The 20,641-nt window shown below is 30.1% G+C and overlaps 1 protein-coding gene across 1 annotated transcript in view; it reads left to right on the forward strand.

The window, feature by feature from the left end:
* LOC111612886 (BTB/POZ domain-containing protein 9-like) overlaps positions 1-20,641 on the forward strand; it is a gene marked incomplete at its 5' end in the record, with an annotated part of 29,058 nt that overhangs the window by 3,482 nt on the left and 4,935 nt on the right. The window contains 5 exons of the mRNA XM_023354168.1: positions 1,539-1,803; positions 1,901-1,904; positions 10,422-10,541; positions 16,562-16,671; positions 16,771-16,960. Of these exons, the coding sequence (XP_023209936.1) occupies positions 1,539-1,803; positions 1,901-1,904; positions 10,422-10,541; positions 16,562-16,671; positions 16,771-16,960 (689 nt within the window). The remainder of the gene's footprint in view (positions 1-1,538; positions 1,804-1,900; positions 1,905-10,421; positions 10,542-16,561; positions 16,672-16,770; positions 16,961-20,641) is intronic.

A 20,641-nucleotide genomic window follows, 5' to 3' on the forward strand; every position in this document is an offset into this window, starting at 1 on the left:
AGGTTTACATAACGTTTCACTAAGAAGTAAGTTTTTAGCTTTATAATAATGTTGGCATTTACAAAATGCTATTATATAAAAATTTCATAAAACAGTGAAACTTGGTTAACTCAAACTAGAATTACTAAAAATCACATTTACTCGAAGTCATTTTCTTTTCTCAATCACTCAGCACAAATCAAACTATTTAATTTGAATGGAGCTTTCTTGCGGAATTTTCATAAATTCTCCAGAATTTTAATTTATATAAAATTATTAATGTTCATCTATCAAATAAACTAATTAGAAACTTCCTATGAAATCACATGGGAATCACATATGAGTAAAAATAAACATCATGTAATGTGATGGTGAGTGAGAGTGGTGGCTTCTAGACTGCATTTGTGACCTAGATACTGTAACTGCCATTCAAATTTGCTTTTTCCCCCAAACATTTTTTTATTATTTGATTGCTGGCGGGTTTTTCTGACTAGCCAACATAATAAATACAGTAGAGCGTCGTTTATTCGAAAGCTGGTTATCCGAAACGTCCGTTATCCGAAAGCATTCCAGTCGGCAAATTTAAATTTTTGCTAGTGCTGTGGCACTGCAATCTTCGGCTATTTCTCGGGCTACTCAAATATTTTACGTTTTTGATACTAAATTAACATCTGAAGTATAATTTTTTATTGTTTTTATATTTTTCAATAAATTTATTTTGTTTGTACAAAATAAAAAAATAATTTTTAACGATACAATAGTCTTCGTTAGGCTTAACATCGACGAAAATTCAACGTGAAGCGACATGAAACAGAGAGAAATTTCAACATGGGATAAATTAATATATTTTTTCGTACATGATTCGTTATCCGAAAAATAAGTTATCCGAATCACTCCAGTCCCCAATTGATTTTGATAAACGACGCTCTACTGTACTTTAAACAAGAACATTATTAATTTTCAGTTAAATTACAGGGTGGGGCAAATAAAAGTGGCCCGGAGAACCGAGTTCCAGGTACAAAGAAACACAGCAGAGGAAAGGAAATACAGTACTAACCTGACTATAGCAGATGTTGAAAGTGACCACCATTCATCTCTTGGCACCTTTGAGCCCTGGTCAGCAAGTTGCTGAAGGCGGATCAAAGCTAATCGTATCCACTCGTCCGGGCCACTTTTATTTGCCCCACCCTGTATTAAATACTTGATTGATTAAAAAATATAATTAATGTTAATATATTATGGTATTTCTTTTCAATGTAATACTGACTGTCAGAATAGGGAACAAAGTAATACATTTCATTGAAAGTTTCATAATTATAAATGTTTTTTTTTAAATCTAGCCTTATGAAATATTTTTAATATAAGAAAACATTCTAAACATTTAAATTTTTTTATGCCATTAAAAATTAAATAAATTAATTGTGAAATATTTTAGAATCACTTTTATTCTTACTGCTTTTCAATAATTAAAAAATATATAAGAATTTTGTTTGTACATTAAATTGCAAATGAGAATTTTGAACACCTAATATTTTGTTTTTTCAATGATATATTTTTAGGCTGCAGTAAAAGAAATGATAAGTAGGGATTCATTTTGTGCACCAGAAGTCGATATTTTTCGAGCTGTCTATAATTGGACACAACATAACTCTGGAATAGAACCACAGGAAATTTTATCTTGTGTTAGGTTACCCTTAATGACATTACAAGATCTTTTGAATATTGTGCGTCCAACTGGATTGGTTAAAGCAGATATTATTCTCGATGCAATAAAATCTCGAACTGAAAGCCGTGATACCGATCTGAAATATAGAGGCTATTTAAGTAAGTTTAATTTGAAATTTTATTTATAAAATTTGTAATTTGATTAATGTATAATCATAAATAATAATAAAGATATCATTTTTTTTTTGTAATATAGTTATGTAAATGTAGATCTACGTATATGTGTATTATATAGGTATCCCTTATATAACACTAGTTACATTCCAAAAAAGTGCTGTGTTATGTGAATCCATGCTATACGAAACAAAGGACTAATGCAAAACATAAGGTTACGTTTCAGAAGTTAGCAAAAGTCTACATTTCTTTTTCATTACTGAGAGAAATGTTTATTAAATCAGTTGATAATTTCCAATCAATAATTAACAATCACAATTAAAAGTACTGTATCATGCTTTAATATTAATTTTAGTTAAACAAAGGGTGTTTTCTTTTTACAAAGTATCGTTGTCATCTCAGCTTTGTTTTTGATCTTGATCAGAAGTATCAGCAACATTTTCATATTTTTTATTTTTATCATAAACAATTTTTATGGAATAAAAATATGTTGTTAATCAAAAATTTGTTCTAGCAGGTTGTGTTTGTTTGGTTGAGTACTGAGCAATTTTTTTCCAGAATTTTTGTTCAAATAACGAATTGTTTGAGTACTGAGATATCGCCATATTTTGTTTGTCATTTTATGAATGATTGCGTACCTACAATTAAAAAAAGTTTAATAACACTTACCTAAAAATGTTTAAATAAATAAACATTACTAAATATGAAGAGTAATCTATAGAAATAAAAAAACGGTGAAAGTCTCAAGAGTTAAAGTGAAAACAACGACAATACCTGGTTAATAGGAAAGTTAGTGCAATTTTTTTTTCCTTGTCCTATTAATTTTCATTACAGTAAACTTGATGAAAGCATAAAATAATATGAAAATTTCAATATTCTAAAATCTGTGGGCAAATTTGAGACAGCACATGTGCTTATTTGAATAAAAACAAATATAGAATAATGAAGTTTACACTTAAAAATTGTGAAATTTTGTACAGAGGATTTCCAAAACCATATTAGAGCGAAAGCATGTACAAGGGATACCTGTATATGGAAATATTAAATTGTATTGATAATTATATGCAACTATTAATTATTATAATTACATATATATTTAAAAATTTTTTATATATAAAAGTCAGTTTAAATGTAATTTAATAAAAAAAAAATTAACATATTACATCTGAGTATTAATTTCATTGAGATAATTTTTAAGTTAATTATTTATGAGGTAAATGATACACATATAGTTTTATGTAATCTAATAGTAATTTATTGAAGTAGACATATGTTTACTTATATTTATACAATTTTTTTAATGACCTAATCATAGTTACATCAGAAATCTGTTTTAATATGTAAGTATTAATACTGAATATGAAAGCTAAATTGATCAGAAGTGTCAGCAACATTTGTAAAATGATTAAAAACTATTTTTTATTAGTATATATATTTAAATCTTTGTGAGAAGCCGGGGTTACAGTTTAATACTGTTAACTCCCTTTGTCGACATCAGACCTGTGAGGCCTGCTCACGTGGTCAGTGGATGGCTTTTGTTTGTTTTATCGAGTGGTGGAGGGGTCATGAATAAGTCGGTAGGTGTCTGTCCTTGGAAGAATTCAATTCAAAACCAATTAAACAAAACAACAAGTTTAATGTTATCAAGAATTTGATGATTACATATAGACTACTACAATAGAATACATCTAGGTAGGATTAATGTGTTTCGTCTACAATATTGAAGGGAATCGAATAGCTAACTACTTATACCTCTAATTACCGAGAGAGAGAGTTTACATAAATCGGTTCATAATACCTCTAGTTGATCAATGTCTTTTGATATCGTCAAGGCGTGGTCGGCACATCGGTAGGAAGACCCTTCAGGAGAGACGGGAAATGAGCTGGGAGCTGAGAGAGTTGATGAACAGGGCTTTTTCTATCTATCTCTGATTGTGAAGTCTGCTCTGAGATGCATTTTTTTCCCCTTTTATTTCATAATCCTCTCCAATCAATGTTTAAGTTATTCTCATGTGACATGATGCAATGATGACTCGACTTAACAGATGCTCATCAAAAATATGTGATAACATCTTGCCATGGGAAGTTGAGAGTTGAAATGAAAAGTTTATTTCCGTTTTCTGCTTTTTCTCACAAAATAACAAAGATGTATCATTTTAACGCAAAAATAATATTTTAATTTAATTGTCAATAAAATAACCCCATTCAATGTCTCCAGATTCTCACATTTTATATACATACTAGCTTACCCGTTGCGCATTGCTGTGATCTAGAAGAAAGGAAATTCAAGCAAACTCGTTATGATAAAATTCAATTTACATTTTATCATTTTTATTTAAACTTATTATTATTATTCATTTTCATCGGGAAAACATTTCAAGTGTTGTTTCAATTCTATTTATTTATTGAAGTTCTTGTGGATACACGATATTTTTTGTTTTTCTGTCTGATGCATACGCGAATAAATCAGAAGGTTTTCCGATGCGTGAGCCGGCCACATACAGTTGTCCATGCGAGAAGCACGGATTCTCCAAATTTAGCCCACACACTTGCAGCGATTGTCAGAAGTGCGATATTCCCCATTTTTATATACATTTTTTAATCCTTTACAATTTTNATGTATCAAAGAATGATGAATTTGAAAATAAAATTTATAATACTTTACATACAACATTGCATGTTTTTCTGAATGGAGAGTATACATTGTTACCAGTTTTTACCCTGTAGCATCTTACATACAGTTGATCATGAGAAAAACATTCTTTCTGTAATTGTAGGCCAACAGCTTTCAATGTTTGTTCCTATGATTATATGTTTGTCCTGGTAGTAACTCGTCCTGAATTTCTTTCCATTTAGCATTGCATGTAAATGTATTAAATAGATCAGGTTGACCATAAGTGTGAGCATATGTCAATGCATCTTGTATTTTCCACAAGATGCAATGACATTTTCTCATGCATGTAACATGAGCTGCCCACAAAATTTGATGGAGGAATGTAAAGTTGATCAAACTCTCCTCCAGATACATCATTGTTGATTCCATCTCTTAAATGTATAAATGTATTACATCTTAATTCTTTCTGATGAGTTCTAATATAATATAATCTTTTTTGGAAAATGGAGTATGGATTATGGAAAACTATTATTACAACAATTGGATATAATAAGCGATTATTTACATATTTTCTTTTATAACATAACAGCTAATTAGAGCTTAATTAGAGACTAAATCAAATGATTTTACAATATTTGTTTATATTTTGTCTCTAATAACATTTTATTTCTCTAATAACATTTATATTTTGTCTCTAATAACAGGGATATGTTGCTATGTTGGTTGCATCCTTTTTGTATAAATTTTTTATATTTGTGTATTTAAAAAATTTTTTTCCAATAGATAGTTAAGTCAGAAAATCAAATGTAGACAGAAATTAATTGATATATAGAAATTTAATTGATGTTTTGGGATGGGATGTATGACATTATCTATGTTAGAAGTATGTGAATGTAACTATTGAGTTTTGTAGTAATGGGTCTAACAGTCTATGCATGCATAGCGAACAAACAAACAAACATTATCATTTATATATATAGATAACAATTTTATTACAAGAAAAGGATATTTATTTATGTTATGTTTACATATATATACTAGCAGATAAGCCTGGCATTGCCTGGGTATAAATTACTGTGAAAGTACTTTGTTAAGCAGTGAAGAGTGCAAATTGAACAGATATTCTTTTTGCTTAAGGTCAGGAAACAAAATGTTTAGATTTGAAATGTGTAGATTAGTATTTTTTTCAGGAAATTGTTCAGTAAGTAACAAAAATCTGTGATGTGAAAAATAAACAAAACATGTATCAAAGAATGATGAATTTGAAAATAAAATTTATAATACTTTACATACAACATTGCATGTTTTTCTGAATGGAGAGTATACATTGTTACCAGTTTTTACCCTGTAGCATCTTACATACAGTTGATCATGAGAAAAACATTCTTTCTGTAATTGTAGGCCAACAGCTTTCAATGTTTGTTCCTATGATTATATGTTTGTCCTGGTAGTAACTCGTCCTGAATTTCTTTCCATTTAGCATTGCATGTAAATGTATTAAATAGATCAGGTTGACCATAAGTGTGAGCATATGTCAATGCATCTTGTATTTTCCACAAGATGCAATGACATTTTCTCATGCATGTAACATGAGCTGCCCACAAAATTTGATGGAGGAATGTAAAGTTGATCAAACTCTCCTCCAGATACATCATTGTTGATTCCATCTCTTATAAAATGATTAAAAACTATTTTTTATTAGTATATATATTTAAATCTTTGTGAGAAGCCGGGGTTACAGTTTAATACTGTTAACTCCCTTTGTCGACATCAGACCTGTGAGGCCTGCTCACGTGGTCAGTGGATGGCTTTTGTTTGTTTTATCGAGTGGTGGAGGGGTCATGAATAAGTCGGTAGGTGTCTGTCCTTGGAAGAATTCAATTCAAAACCAATTAAACAAAACAACAAGTTTAATGTTATCAAGAATTTGATGATTACATATAGACTACTACAATAGAATACATCTAGGTAGGATTAATGTGTTTCGTCTACAATATTGAAGGGAATCGAATAGCTAACTACTTATACCTCTAATTACCGAGAGAGAGAGTTTACATAAATCGGTTCATAATACCTCTAGTTGATCAATGTCTTTTGATATCGTCAAGGCGTGGTCGGCACATCGGTAGGAAGACCCTTCAGGAGAGACGGGAAATGAGCTGGGAGCTGAGAGAGTTGATGAACAGGGCTTTTTCTATCTATCTCTGATTGTGAAGTCTGCTCTGAGATGCATTTTTTTCCCCTTTTATTTCATAATCCTCTCCAATCAATGTTTAAGTTATTCTCATGTGACATGATGCAATGATGACTCGACTTAACAGATGCTCATCAAAAATATGTGATAACATCTTGCCATGGGAAGTTGAGAGTTGAAATGAAAAGTTTATTTCCGTTTTCTGCTTTTTCTCACAAAATAACAAAGATGTATCATTTTAACGCAAAAATAATATTTTAATTTAATTGTCAATAAAATAACCCCATTCAATGTCTCCAGATTCTCACATTTTATATACATACTAGCTTACCCGTTGCGCATTGCTGTGATCTAGAAGAAAGGAAATTCAAGCAAACTCGTTATGATAAAATTCAATTTACATTTTATCATTTTTATTTAAACTTATTATTATTATTCATTTTCATCGGGAAAACATTTCAAGTGTTGTTTCAATTCTATTTATTTATTGAAGTTCTTGTGGATACACGATATTTTTTGTTTTTCTGTCTGATGCATACGCGAATAAATCAGAAGGTTTTCCGATGCGTGAGCCGGCCACATACAGTTGTCCATGCGAGAAGCACGGATTCTCCAAATTTAGCCCNACTTTCAAATTTCTTGGTTCATCACTAGAGATTTTTGAAATAAAGAAACAAAATCCATAATTAAATAATATAATTATATACTATTATTTGACTTAAAATGTGTGTGTGTACTTTCTCTTTCAAAATGGAATAAATGACATTAAATATTATCTTTCACATAATTTCAATCCAATACCAGTATTATAAAATTACAGGAAAATATATCTATGAATGAAACATCACAAAATTTTATGGCAATGCTAATGTATACTGTTGTTGCTATCATATTTTTGTACAATTATGTATTTTATGGAATTTATATCTAATAACATTCTGATCATGAAAATTTTGGAAGTTTATCATTACATATGATGGTGAATTTTAAGCATTCCAATGGAATTACTTGGAAAATATGCATTCTACAGAAAAAATATTTAGCCAAAAATGTTAGACTTTAAAGAAGCCATAAGACAGGGCTATTGGTTTTATCATAGATGGTGCTACAATTGATGAAAACAGGGTCAACTTCTTTTCTTAAATGTGAACATACATTTTTATTGTTTATTACATCAAAAATAGACAGATTTTCACCTAAAACATTTTCTTTGAAAGATGCACTTATCAGAAGTTATGAGCATTTGACTACTACAGTGCCTGCATGAATGTCTGTAGATATCGATGAAGTCTATTGAAAAAAGAAGTACAATGCTAAAAAAATTACAGTAAGACCCTGCTTAACGCTGATTCGATATAATGTAGTCTGCTCAAAGCCTAAAAAAAGCTCAAAATTTACGCCGATTTAAATTATTGCAGCATCTTATTGATTCATATATAATACAATTATTCCCAAACACGAACCAATCAGCAGAAGGTGGCAATTCGTCATAGCACTGTACTTTCCTTAAATCTATGTTTGTTTGATGCAATTTTAGAAAAAAAATATGACATCATGGATGCCATAGGCAATATTGACTTTGGTTGGCAAGAATTAACTGATAAGTGCATGAACAAAGTGTGGAAGAAGTTATGGCTGAAGGTTTCCAAGAATTCTCAACGAAAAGAGCCTATCACTGTATTGTTATGTTGACAATTTGGTCAACCTAATCGATACAGCAGGACTAGGAGATGTAGGCGAGCAGGATATTGAGGAGTTACAGCAGGTTTCTGATGAGAACCTTACCAACGATGACCTTTGAGAACTGGCAGAACAAGAAATTCATGTAGAACTGAAAAATAGTGATTCTGAAAACGAAGAACCCAAAGAATTTCTTTACAGATTTCCTTAGTAAAAGTTTGGTAATGATAATCGAAATTGTTGATCAAATTGTAGTGAATAATCCAGATTTTGAAGAGAGTGCAAAAGCAAGACAAGGCATTTTAAATGCAATCTCCTGCTACCAATGGAAAAAAGTGACAAATGAAACTACACAATTTTATTGAAAAAAACAAGAATTTCAGAAGAGCCATGACCATCACAAAAAATGAACTTTACATTTCTGTGTGCATATGTTTGTGTGTTATTTAACATACAGTAGAGCCTCGATTATCCGACCCAATTGGGGACTAGGGTTGGTCGGATAATTGAAAAGTCGGATAACCGAAAAATATGATAAAATCCATTATTAGTGTAGTATATTATTATATCCCATGTAATTAATATATTAGTATATCGCTATTAACCTACTTCGCGTTGAATTTTCATCGATGTTAAGCCTAACAAAAATTTTTTAAAATAATAATCGTCGCTATTGTATCGTTAAAAATTAGAAAATTAAGCCTCGTTTAAATACTGGCTCCCTTTCATGGTCGATCCAGTGTTGCCAGCTAAAACACGTAAAAATAATATTAAAGTAGCCAAGACATTGCCAAATATTGTAGTGCCACATCACTAGCGGACATTTGAAATTTGCCGACTAGGACGGTCGGTTAACCGAGATGTCAGTTAATCGGGGGTCGGATAATCGAGGCTCTACTGTATATTATTATGCAAATTAATATAAAAATAACTTGAAATTAAAGTAAAATCTGTTTATTTTTGGTCACATGTTCCTCTTTCCCTATTTACTCTGTGTTAAAATGACCTCATTTAATGCTGTTTTTTGTTTAGTGCTTTATCGTCTAGGAACGTATCCCCCCGTGTTAAGCGGGGTCTTACTGTATTATGAAACTATTATTATTTGGTAGAATCATTCTTTTTCTTTAAATAATGAACTGATACAAAATTAGCGCCTTAGCATGTTAAAGCCATCAAACTTGTGATAGAGATGACAATGATCTTAATTTCACTAAATAATGATTTTTAAGTATTTTTATTCCTTTTTTCAGTGATATTCACAGATATCTGTAGATTTACATGTGTGTGGTGTGATGACTATGTATACAGTAGAACCTCATAAACTCGGCCTAATGTGGACCGAAGGGTGGCTGAGTTTGTGAAAATGCCGGGTTATTGGGAATGGGGTTAAAAAAAATAAGTATGAGTGTTTCCTCAGAAAATACTGTACTGTACTTGTATGTATTGTTTGCTTGAGAATATAACAGAGAATAAACTGCCCAAATACCCTTAAACAAAGGAAAAGTACGTCCTTTATGAAGGCATAGAGCCTTTACTACATGAAAATGAAAATTAATGAATACACTATGTACAGTAATTTACCTGATAAGACAGACCTCAGAAAAATGCTTTATGAGAGCTTTTATACTTTTATAAAGCTGTCTATAATGAAAATTAATTAACTAAGGATTTTTTTGCCCTGCCAGGGTGTGGCCGAGTTATCCGGAGTGCCGGGTTATCGAGAGCCGAGTTTTCGAGGTTCTACTGTACTTAAAATATGCCTAACTTCAGATATCGTTCAAAAAAATGTTTTAGATAAAATTTTGTTCATTTTCATTTAGAATCATTATATGCAATAAAAAAAAATGGGAGTTTCCATTTAAGAAAATGAAGATGATCCTATTTTCACTGGTTGTAGCATAATCTATGATGAAAATGGTAGCCCTGTCTTCTGACACACTCAAAGGCTAACATTTTTTGGTTCAATGACTTTAGGATGTGTAATTTTTGAGTTATCACACTGGATTGATTATAGCAAAGAAACTTAATGAAATATACTAGTTAAATTTGAATTGTTATTATACGTAATGATTATGTGTAACTAAAAATTATTAATTTTAAATCCTGTTTTCATAGATCATATGCATACTACATAGAAGTTTCAATGGATCAGAAAGATTGGATACGAGTAGTAGATCACACACGATATCTTTGTCACTCATGGCAAAATCTTTATTTTGATGAACGTGTTGTTAAGTAAGGCATATATTAATTGATTTTTTGTTTGTTTGATGTAAGATATATTTGCATATATAAAATAAATATTTAAATATTTTACTGTTTTATTATTTGAATAAGTATTTTATACTTGTATATACTATGAACACTTATTTTTATGCTATCAAATAAAAATATTTCATATAATATAATTAATTCAAACTTATATTGTATTGCTATATTTTTGAATTAAGTTGTTGTTAATTTATACATTGTGTACACAAATAGTGTTGATAATAAATCAAAAGATATCTAATAAGATCTTATGGTGTTAATAGAAATTTAAGGTTTAGAGTTACAAAGCTTGATCAATTAATTTTACTTTATTCAGAAAATGTATTAAGTGTTTATATTTATACTGATAACCATAATTTTTGTTACTAAACTTAATTCAACAGTATATTAACTTACACTGTTTTTAACTATACTAACTTGTATTTAACTATTATAAATAAAATATATGATGCAACCAAAAAGAAACCAGACTGTTTTCACTGTTTGGTGAAAGTGCAATGTATAGTCTTTTTGCCATCAAGGATCACTACTTCAAACATTTGAGCATTTATCTTCCAAGTGGTGTGGAGTTTTTAATACTGGAATGCTTGCTCAAGCAGTTTTGTAATGCTGTGTTGGTGCCATTCTGTAATTTGAGAATGAACTTGAAAATTGAGCAAAGAACAAAGTTTTGCATTAATTTTAAATTTGGAAAATCTGGCACAAAGACTCTTGAAATGCTTTGGGTGGCCTATGGAAACTAAGCCACAGCAAGATCGTAATCTCCAAGACCCAAGAAGTCAAGAACAGTCTGAAGTGTGACAAGAGTATGTTAGTTTTTTTAAATAGTAAGGTTGGATGGACACTGAACAACAAAAATATGTTTATACAAAATGTTTTCAAGTAAACATGCTTAAAACTATTTTTAGTGGTTTACATATACTCCATCACGCATTGATCAAACAAATACAAAAACATGATAAATGAGAATTAAACACTTACTGACAAAATGTTTTGTCTAAATACATTTTTGTTTGATTTGTGTACATTGAAATATCTTAGTATCTAGCAAAATGTCTTTATACAAAGACGTTTAACTGAGGGAAGCACTCCCTCATTAGACCCGATTGTACAAATGTAAGTATGCTTAAATCTGTCGATCGATGTGCAAATTTGGTCTCCATTCAACAGGTGAGCATTTTCTTGTGCATGTGTGTTTGTAGTTGATTAGACACTTTTCACATATAGCTCATATTTGCACATTTAGTTGATATGAGGATAGATGTATAAAAGGTAATTGTTTTAATTGAAGAAAACCTGTACATGATTTTATGAAGAAAGATCATCAGCAACAAAGATGTCATTGACAAACTTTTGGAAGAAATTTTATATAAAAAAAATAAAAGTATATCTTAATACATTAAGCAATCTTTCTTCTGGCATAATTCTGTTTATTAGATTAGTATCATATATATGTATTTTATCTTTAAGAACATTTAGAATGTAATCAAAACAATGAAAGCTTAATCAAGTAAATTTTCAAAAATTGGTTTCATCATTTCTTAGTTCATATTTAAGAAATTTTTGAAGAGTATTTTCTTCAAATATTTTTTATTTAATTGGGTGCATCCAAACATGCTTTTGCCTGGCACAGCTGCATTCATTATCATATAAGAATTGCTTTATTTGATAACATTATGGTACTGTGAGATACAATGTTGAAATAGTTAATCACTGCACGTGTGCAAAAGGGAGTGTAGCAAGACTTTTATATAAAGATGTTTTGCTTGATCACTGTTTGTACACCATCAAACAAAATGAATTTGCTTGAAGTTAAAACGTTTTACTTAACAATGTTTTGACTAATCAATGTTTACTATACTGTTTTACTTTTAGAAAAATGTTTTGTATAAAGTCATTTTTACTTCATTAGTGTGCATCTAGTCTAGGGGATTGCATACTGGAGATTTGTTTCTCCTGGTCAGACAGTGACTTCAGACTTTTACTGGGATGTTTTAAGGTAATTACGTGAGGACATTTGTTACAAAAGACTAGAACTGTGGCACAACAGATCATTTATCCTGACAATGCTCCTGCGCATACAGCCTTCTGAATGTAAATGTTTTTAATAAAAAAAAAACAACATGATAGTACTCTTCAGCCTCCTTACTTGCCATTTTTAGCCCCTTGTGACTTCTCTTTGTTCTCCAGAATGAAATTGAAGCTCAACAAGTGACGTTTTGGAACTGTTGAGATAATCCAGTCTGAATCACAATAAGTGCTTTGGAATTTTTGAAATAATGATTTTTAAGGAGCATTTGAGACTTGGCAGAAGTGGTAAGATCACTGTATAAATGCAGTGAAACTACTGTGAAGGAGAATGGAGACCAGATTTAAATTAGTTAAGTATTAAAACAAACAAAATAGTTTATATACAATAAACAAAAATAATATGCTAATGTTGATTTCTGCATCATATTTTTTTAAATTAGAGATTTTAAATTGATTACTTAATAATTATAAAAAGGCAATTAAAATATTTTTAAAAAATAAAAAGTTTAAATGTTTAATGATTAAGCATATAAAATGGATAAAAAGATATTAAATAAAGTTTATATTATTAGGATTAAATTAGAATTAATTGATATTAAATAATTATATTATATAATAGAATTATTGAATATGTAGTAATTTTTATAGTAATATAATTAATTTATAAAATTTCCAATATAAAGATCATATGAGAATTCTCAGAATCTAAACTAATGTGTTTGAATTTTCTAGGTTTATTTGTTTAGATTAGAAAAATAAATAAAGAAAAAATATGAGTATATGTTCTTCTAAACAAGGACACAATTACTTCATACTGCAATTAAACAACAACTTCCAAATCCTCTTCGAGAAGTTGAAAAGCATAATTCAGTTGTCAGGAGTGTATGCTTACAGTATTAGAGGACTGTAATGGTGAAAGAAAATATTATGTTGGTTCTGTGTACAGAAATTTGAATGAGAATTTCTAGAGCATGAAAAGATTTGAAGGAAAGATGACCAACTTAGGAATTGTGTAATAGGGATTTAAGTTATTAGATGGAATGAGGCAGAATTATTATTAGGCATGATCAAATGAAATTTTTTCAATAGTTATAAATACCATGAAAAGTACATTTATTAGAATCCATTAGGGTAAGAATATAGAGTATAGAAGAATAAGTTGACAGCAGTACATCAGTTAATGTGTGTAGAAGTTGCTACTTACCTTCAAACAGGCTTCCCGACATTGTGGAAGTTACCACATAGGAAGGAGTTCCTGTTTCTTAAATTGTTGATGAACAGTGGCCTTTATGTTGTTGTTTTCTGTGAAAAATTTCTGAGAGTTTTCTGGAGTGATCTGAACAAGAAATATTGATAGTTACATGGAAAGTTTCTGGAACATCTCACCTCTTTCCAGCAAGAGTCTGTTTAACAGTGACAATGACATGTAAAAATCCATTATCACGAGAAGAGAATAACACTGGAGCTGAGGCAATCCAAGTTCTTATTTTTTATGGCTTGATGGAAGTTCTTCAATATCTGCAGGTAATGCTGTGCATGATTGTGGCATCTGCTTCTTTGAACACTAGCTACAGAGGTCCCTTGTGGTCACAGATGACATTTGTTCCCATAAACAACATGGATTCTCTTGTGGATTTTATCTGGAGGGCATCTTTCTGCCATTAAAAATTTAATTACTTCTTATTGCTCTACTTTGGGTGGGTTTTCAGTGCTAGCCATCACTATTTAAAAGCCAACATATACCAACATTTGGGACCATATGATTTTCTTACATCAATGGTTTCCAAAATGAGTGCTACTGCCCCTAGGGTAGTAAATGTAGTAGGGTAAAAAGAAGCAAGGGAGTGGCAGGGAGGCACTGGAGGATTCAAGCCACTGACAATTTTTCAATGACAATGGTAAGAAATGTTGCATTTAATAGTTTCCAGATATTGAAAACAATGTATGGTAAGGACACAAAGTATGAAGGTCATAGAAAAGCTTTTCTAAGAATATTTCTAAGTCTTTGCAAGGCAACATAAGTTGGGGGGAATTGGGGTATGGTTGGGGTGTTGGTATAAGTTTGTACAATCAAGGGGGTGGTGGCTTGAGTAAGTTCGGGAATCACTGCCTTACCTGATAGCAAGTGTGCACATAACTTCACCTGAACAGGTTTCATTTGATGATGCTTAATATTTAGAGAAGTAACAAATTTAAGAACAGTAGAACATTTTTATATATATCCAATGAATTTATATCAGTAATGTTGTAAATAAGAAAAACACTGAAAAAGTTTCAGAAATATGAGTGTTGTAAAGTATATTAGATTAAAAAATTTAATGCAATTGAAATATTATGAAAGAGATACATTAGAGCAAGGATTTAATTGTACAGTACGTGGAATGAATTTGATATTTAAATATGATTATTAGTAATAGAATACTTGTAAGTTGTTGAGATTTGAGTGATCAATTGTTGTTTAAAATAGAAAATGATTATATTAATATATTCAGGTTTATAATGCTTACATTGCTGATGACTGTACTTTTCTTCCAAAAAGATTTCAATTCAGATTTTTGATTTCTTGAAGGTTTGGAAGTTACTGTTTAAAAAGTATATATATATATATATATTCCATTTTCCATTAATTGCAATGAGGAATCCAAATATGCAATAAAAAATGAGGGTTTATGACTTCATTTTCAAGATATAAGGTTGTTTCAGGAGTGTGCATAACAAAGTAATATTGCACGAATCGCATGAATTTGTCGCTAGCATGTCTTCTATGGGCTTAGCTATAGACTGTAGTTTGTTCTTAAAATTTAATGGGTTGATTTTGATAAAATTTTGCCATTTTTCATTAATTGCAATAAGGAATCCAAAAATGTAATGAGGATCCATTTAAATGTAAAAAATAGGGATTGAGGGGTTTTCGATATACAGAGAGGTTAAACTGACAGACCATGCTTTCTGATGCTATTGTCATGCCTAATGAAATTTAGGTCTTAGGGATCAAAAATAAAAACAGCATTTTGTGTGCCTAACAGAAAGTAGGTGCAAAAATGAACAAAGCAATCAATGAGGATTGCTTTTCTGTGTCAGCCAGTGCAAGGATTGTGTCTGCCATGGATGACGGATACGAGGATTGTTACTCCTGTGGCCGACAGATACAAGGATTGTCTCTTTTGTGGCAGCAAGTGCAAAGTTCACCTTTCTGTCTCTGTGAGATATAAAGATCATCTCTTCTATGCTTAACAGGTGCAGGAATTGTTTCTTTCTTTCCTGGTCTGCTTCAATTCTATCACAATACGAGAAAGTTGTGCAATGTCCTAGTATATTTTATTATATAATTTTATATAAATTGATAAAATAGTGCAATTTTAGTTATGTATTTCATCATTTTTCTTATCACACTACTAACAAGAAAAACAATATTAAATTTGCTGAAATGTCAACATTTGACACTATCATCTTTAATCTTAATAATAGTGGTTCAATCTAGTTTACTTCAACCATTCTGTTAGAAATATGATATGCATACAAAATTCATTGAAATAATTTAAATTGATTCTGATTAGAACCAAACTTAGTATAAAAGAAGAAATATAGTTTGATTTCGTAAACTAAATTGCATTTAAAACAAGTTCTTTGCAATTGCAAGAAACAGTCCTTAGGATTTAGAAATGTGAGAATTTTGAAATATTCAGCATATGAAAATTTTCTATTGAATTTGACTTTCCTCAAATGCAAAATAATGTATATTCTTGAAATTTTCATCATTCTAGAAGTTGTCTTGGCAGTTGTGGTTTTCATCATATGCTATAAAACAACAGATTGTTAATGTAATAATTATAATTGAAACTATGTTTTAATCTATGGTATAACAGTTATAGATTTAATTTATTTGTTCTATTAATTAAATTATTTTATTTAGTATATAAATAAATATTAATTAAGTTTCAATTATATTTTAGATATATTCGAATTGTTGGCACTCACAATACAGTTAACAGGGTTTTTCACGTTGTGGCGTTCGAATGCATGTACACAAACAAATTTTTCAGGCTGGAGAAAGGTCTGATAGGTTAGTTGAAATCATACTTTTATAAAACTAATTTAATTGAAAGTAATATTTTAAAATTAATTATGCTATAATGATTAAAATTTTTGATATTTTATCTAGTTCCTAATCATAATGTGGCTACTATAACATCCAGTGCTTGCGTCATTGAAGGTGTCAGTCGTAGTAGGAATGCACTTATTAATGGCGATACTGAAAATTATGATTGGGATTCAGGTTATACGTGTCACCAATTAGGAAGTGGAGCAATAGTTATTCAGTTAGCACAACCATACATGATTGACTCTATGAGGTAATCGTTTTAATTTTTAAATAATAAGCATACAAAAATAAAATCATTAATATTTTTTTTATTGACATGATCTGACAGTGATATTATAAATTTAAGTAGACAAATTAATTCTCTTCATAACATAAAGAAACAGAGAAAATATAATATAAACTGCAATCCAGTTTAAAGAAGAAAAAACAAATTCTTAGTTAAATTTGGATTGAATTAAGGATATGTCTCAGAATTGAAAACGTAGGTTGTCAAATAATTTGTTCAGTTCATTACATTTTCATTTGTCCAACTTAAATTTTATGCACATTTTTTGAAAATAGTTAAATAGGTTAGTTATTATAGATGTGTGTGTCACTGCAAACAATTTGATATTGTTTATGTAAAATGTAGAATAATTTGTAATTGATTATTTTCTAAGAGAGGAAATTTATACAAGTGTCTTTGGTTCGTATTATATGTTTGATAAAAATTTAAAAAACACAAAAAACTTGTATATATCAACTATAAACTCTATAGTGTTATAGCAGTCAATATTTACATAATTCCAATTTTTATGCATTCTTTTGGAATTAATGATCATAAATAATTTGTGCATGCTTTAAAAAATAATAACTTATATAATTTATGCATTAAAAAGTTAAAATTTTTTGCTTAGTAAGAGGGTGCATTACAAATTATTTCTCTGACTGGCAGACTTCTTTCTTCAGCTGGCTGATTTATTTTTGTAAATGACAGATATACTCCTAATTTAGAATTTTAGAATACATACTGAAATCATGAATTACATATGTACCATATTTATTCTAATAAATAGTGCAGCTGCAAGATGAAAAAAGTTATAGGACAATACCATGTAGTATTGTGCAGTCTAGTGGAGGAAGATAAGGTGTATTTTAAACTGGAAAATTGCACATTCTATTGTCTTGTCACTCTTATCTTATGTTAAAATAAAATATGGCTATATTGAGTATTACATTATTGTTCAAATAATAACAACATAGGTTACCATATTTAAACTACCATTATTTAAACCATTATGCACCCAGTTCCATAAGAATAGAAACAATAATTGCTCTCTAATAATCAGCATCCTCTTGCAGACAGTGCAATTGCAAGCTGAAGAAGTTAGAGGGCTACTTACTGGAATAAGTATACTGTGTTTGTAAGCGCATACCATGGACATTTGGTTTTAATCAGGCAAATTGGTTATTCATTATAAAAATTATAAAATGTATAGATTTTATTAAATTTAAAGTTGTTTGTAAAAAATCTCAAACTGCTTGAAATATGGAAAATTTCCTTGACCAATGAAAAGTGATAATACTAAAACATTGAAGTTGATTAAAAGGTAACTGATAAGTGATAGCTTTTCATTGTTGTTCTGTTTTATACAGTAATATTTCAATACAAAAATATACAATATTATACATTTTTATTGTTTGTTGCATATTAGAGAAAATGTAGTTTTTGTACAATTCATAATTCATTCTTACATAAACTTATTTTTCAAATTATTGTTACAAACATAGATTTTAATGACCTCATTAAATATTTGTTAGCAAAATAATTGGAATTTATAGTGTTCAATATTGTGCTAAAATTATGGATTAGTAGGTAAGTAGGTTGCAGTGTTTTAATATCATTTGATTGGGTTCTTTAGATGGATCAGGAATGAATTAGAATTTTTTCCATAAGAAATAATGCAAAACATTTCAGAATATTCAAATTAATTTCAAGGATGCATTACATTTCAACAATAGAATATAACTATATTTAGATGGTTTTTCCAAAAATCAACAGTTTACATCCATTATCTGATGGTTGTAATTTTTTTTATCTTTGATATTCAATAAAATAATATATCATTTTTGTAAGGAATGACAGCAGTTAGCATTGAGAATATAGTTCTGGTAGTTCTATGCTGTTACTGTAATTCCAGGATATCTTATGAAAATACAATCATCAAATACAAAGCTTGCTTATGCTCAGTTGAATTAAAAGCAGACCTTTTAAATATTTACAATACATGTAAGAAAGTTTGTAAGTTTTTTAGGCATTCTAGAATTCACAAGTTATTTGCAGGGTTAGCAAGAAATAAGTTTCCCACTTTAGAGAGCTCTGGAGTGCATTCTACTGCTCGAAATGAGACAAAAGTTGGACTACAGATAATTCAAATGATGCGCTTGACATTTCTTAAATAAAAAAAATAATAGTACAAAAATCCATCGATAGGTGGCACTGGAGCACACAGAAATATCGAATATGCGTGCACATATAAATGTTGAATATGTAGCACTAAAACTGCTCAATATGGCCTTCGTTTTGAAAAATGTACTCTAATCGCAAAACCACACTAAGACAGCATTTCACAGATGCATGATTAATCAGCCGTTATTTTCCTACAGCATGGCCTTTTCGCTCACCGGATATCATCCCATTCGACTTTTGGTTATGAGGTTTCCTGAAGGACGACGACTACTGTAGAAGACCTGCATCTGTGCTAGATCTGAAGGACAGCATTCGGCATCATGTTCTGGATATTCTGGCAGACTCACTGCGTTCAGCTGTGGAAAATGTGGTTTTGCAATTAGAGCACATTGTTCAAAATGAAGGAGGACATATTGAGCATTTTTATTGCTACCTATTCAATATTTATATGTGCACGCATATTCAATATTTTTGTGTGCTCCAGTGCCACCTATTGACGGATTTTTGTATTGTTTTTTTTATTTAAGAAATTTCAAGCGCATCATTTGAATTATCTGTAGTCCAAATTTTGTCTTATTTTGAGCAGTAGAACACACCCCAAGAGCTGTCTGAAGTGGGAAACTTATTTCTCACTAACCCTGTATTTGGCTGGATGGCTTGAGTGGTTAAGGTGGCAGCTTACTGCTCTGGGGGACCCAGGATCAAATCTGGGCAGGTCAAAAAATTCCAGGAATTTTTCAGGGTGGTCCATCCTGATATGTCGACCTCTATCCCTCACTACCCAGCCGCCCCATTATGGGCCTGGCCAAACCTATAATGGAATTGCTAAAAAAAGTCCCTCTTAGTAACCACAGGGCAGAAAGAGTTTAAAAACAAATCCTGTGTTTGTAGAAAATGCTAATCATATTTTAATCTTTGTAGAAAATCTGAAAATGGAGCAAAAGTTAAATTTATTTTTGAAAATGCTAATTGATATTTGACTGTAATCCTTACAATGATTTATTCTAAATTTAACATGTAGAGTTAAAAGATTATTTTTTTGGTTTAAAAAATGAAAGTAGGATTAAATGTGAAAAGCTTATAAAAGGGAGAAATAAACAAAATATAACATATTGAAAAAATTTGGCAGGATTTTTTAGAAAGATCTCCATTTTATATAATGATGATGATGATGACTGTCACACAAGTCCGTAAATACAACAAATTACAGAAAGAACATCTTAAAAGACATATTTACATATAACACTTGTATCATCATGTGAATGATGTGACATCACATCACATTAGATTGCAAGTTTTTAACACAAATTGACTACTTGCCTCCAAATAACAAATATAATATCTCAAGAGCTTGCTTAAATATATACTACAAATACACTTTTCAGATGGTCGTAGAAAACAACATGCAAAATATATTATGACTGTGACATACTTAGATAGATAGAACAATTCATCATAACAGACTAGACATCACATTTTTAT

This window comes from Centruroides sculpturatus, unplaced genomic scaffold (assembly GCF_000671375.1).
Source record: "Centruroides sculpturatus isolate CEXI.00-Female unplaced genomic scaffold, Cexi_2.0 scaffold1731, whole genome shotgun sequence".
Taxonomy (NCBI): domain Eukaryota; kingdom Metazoa; phylum Arthropoda; class Arachnida; order Scorpiones; family Buthidae; genus Centruroides; species Centruroides sculpturatus.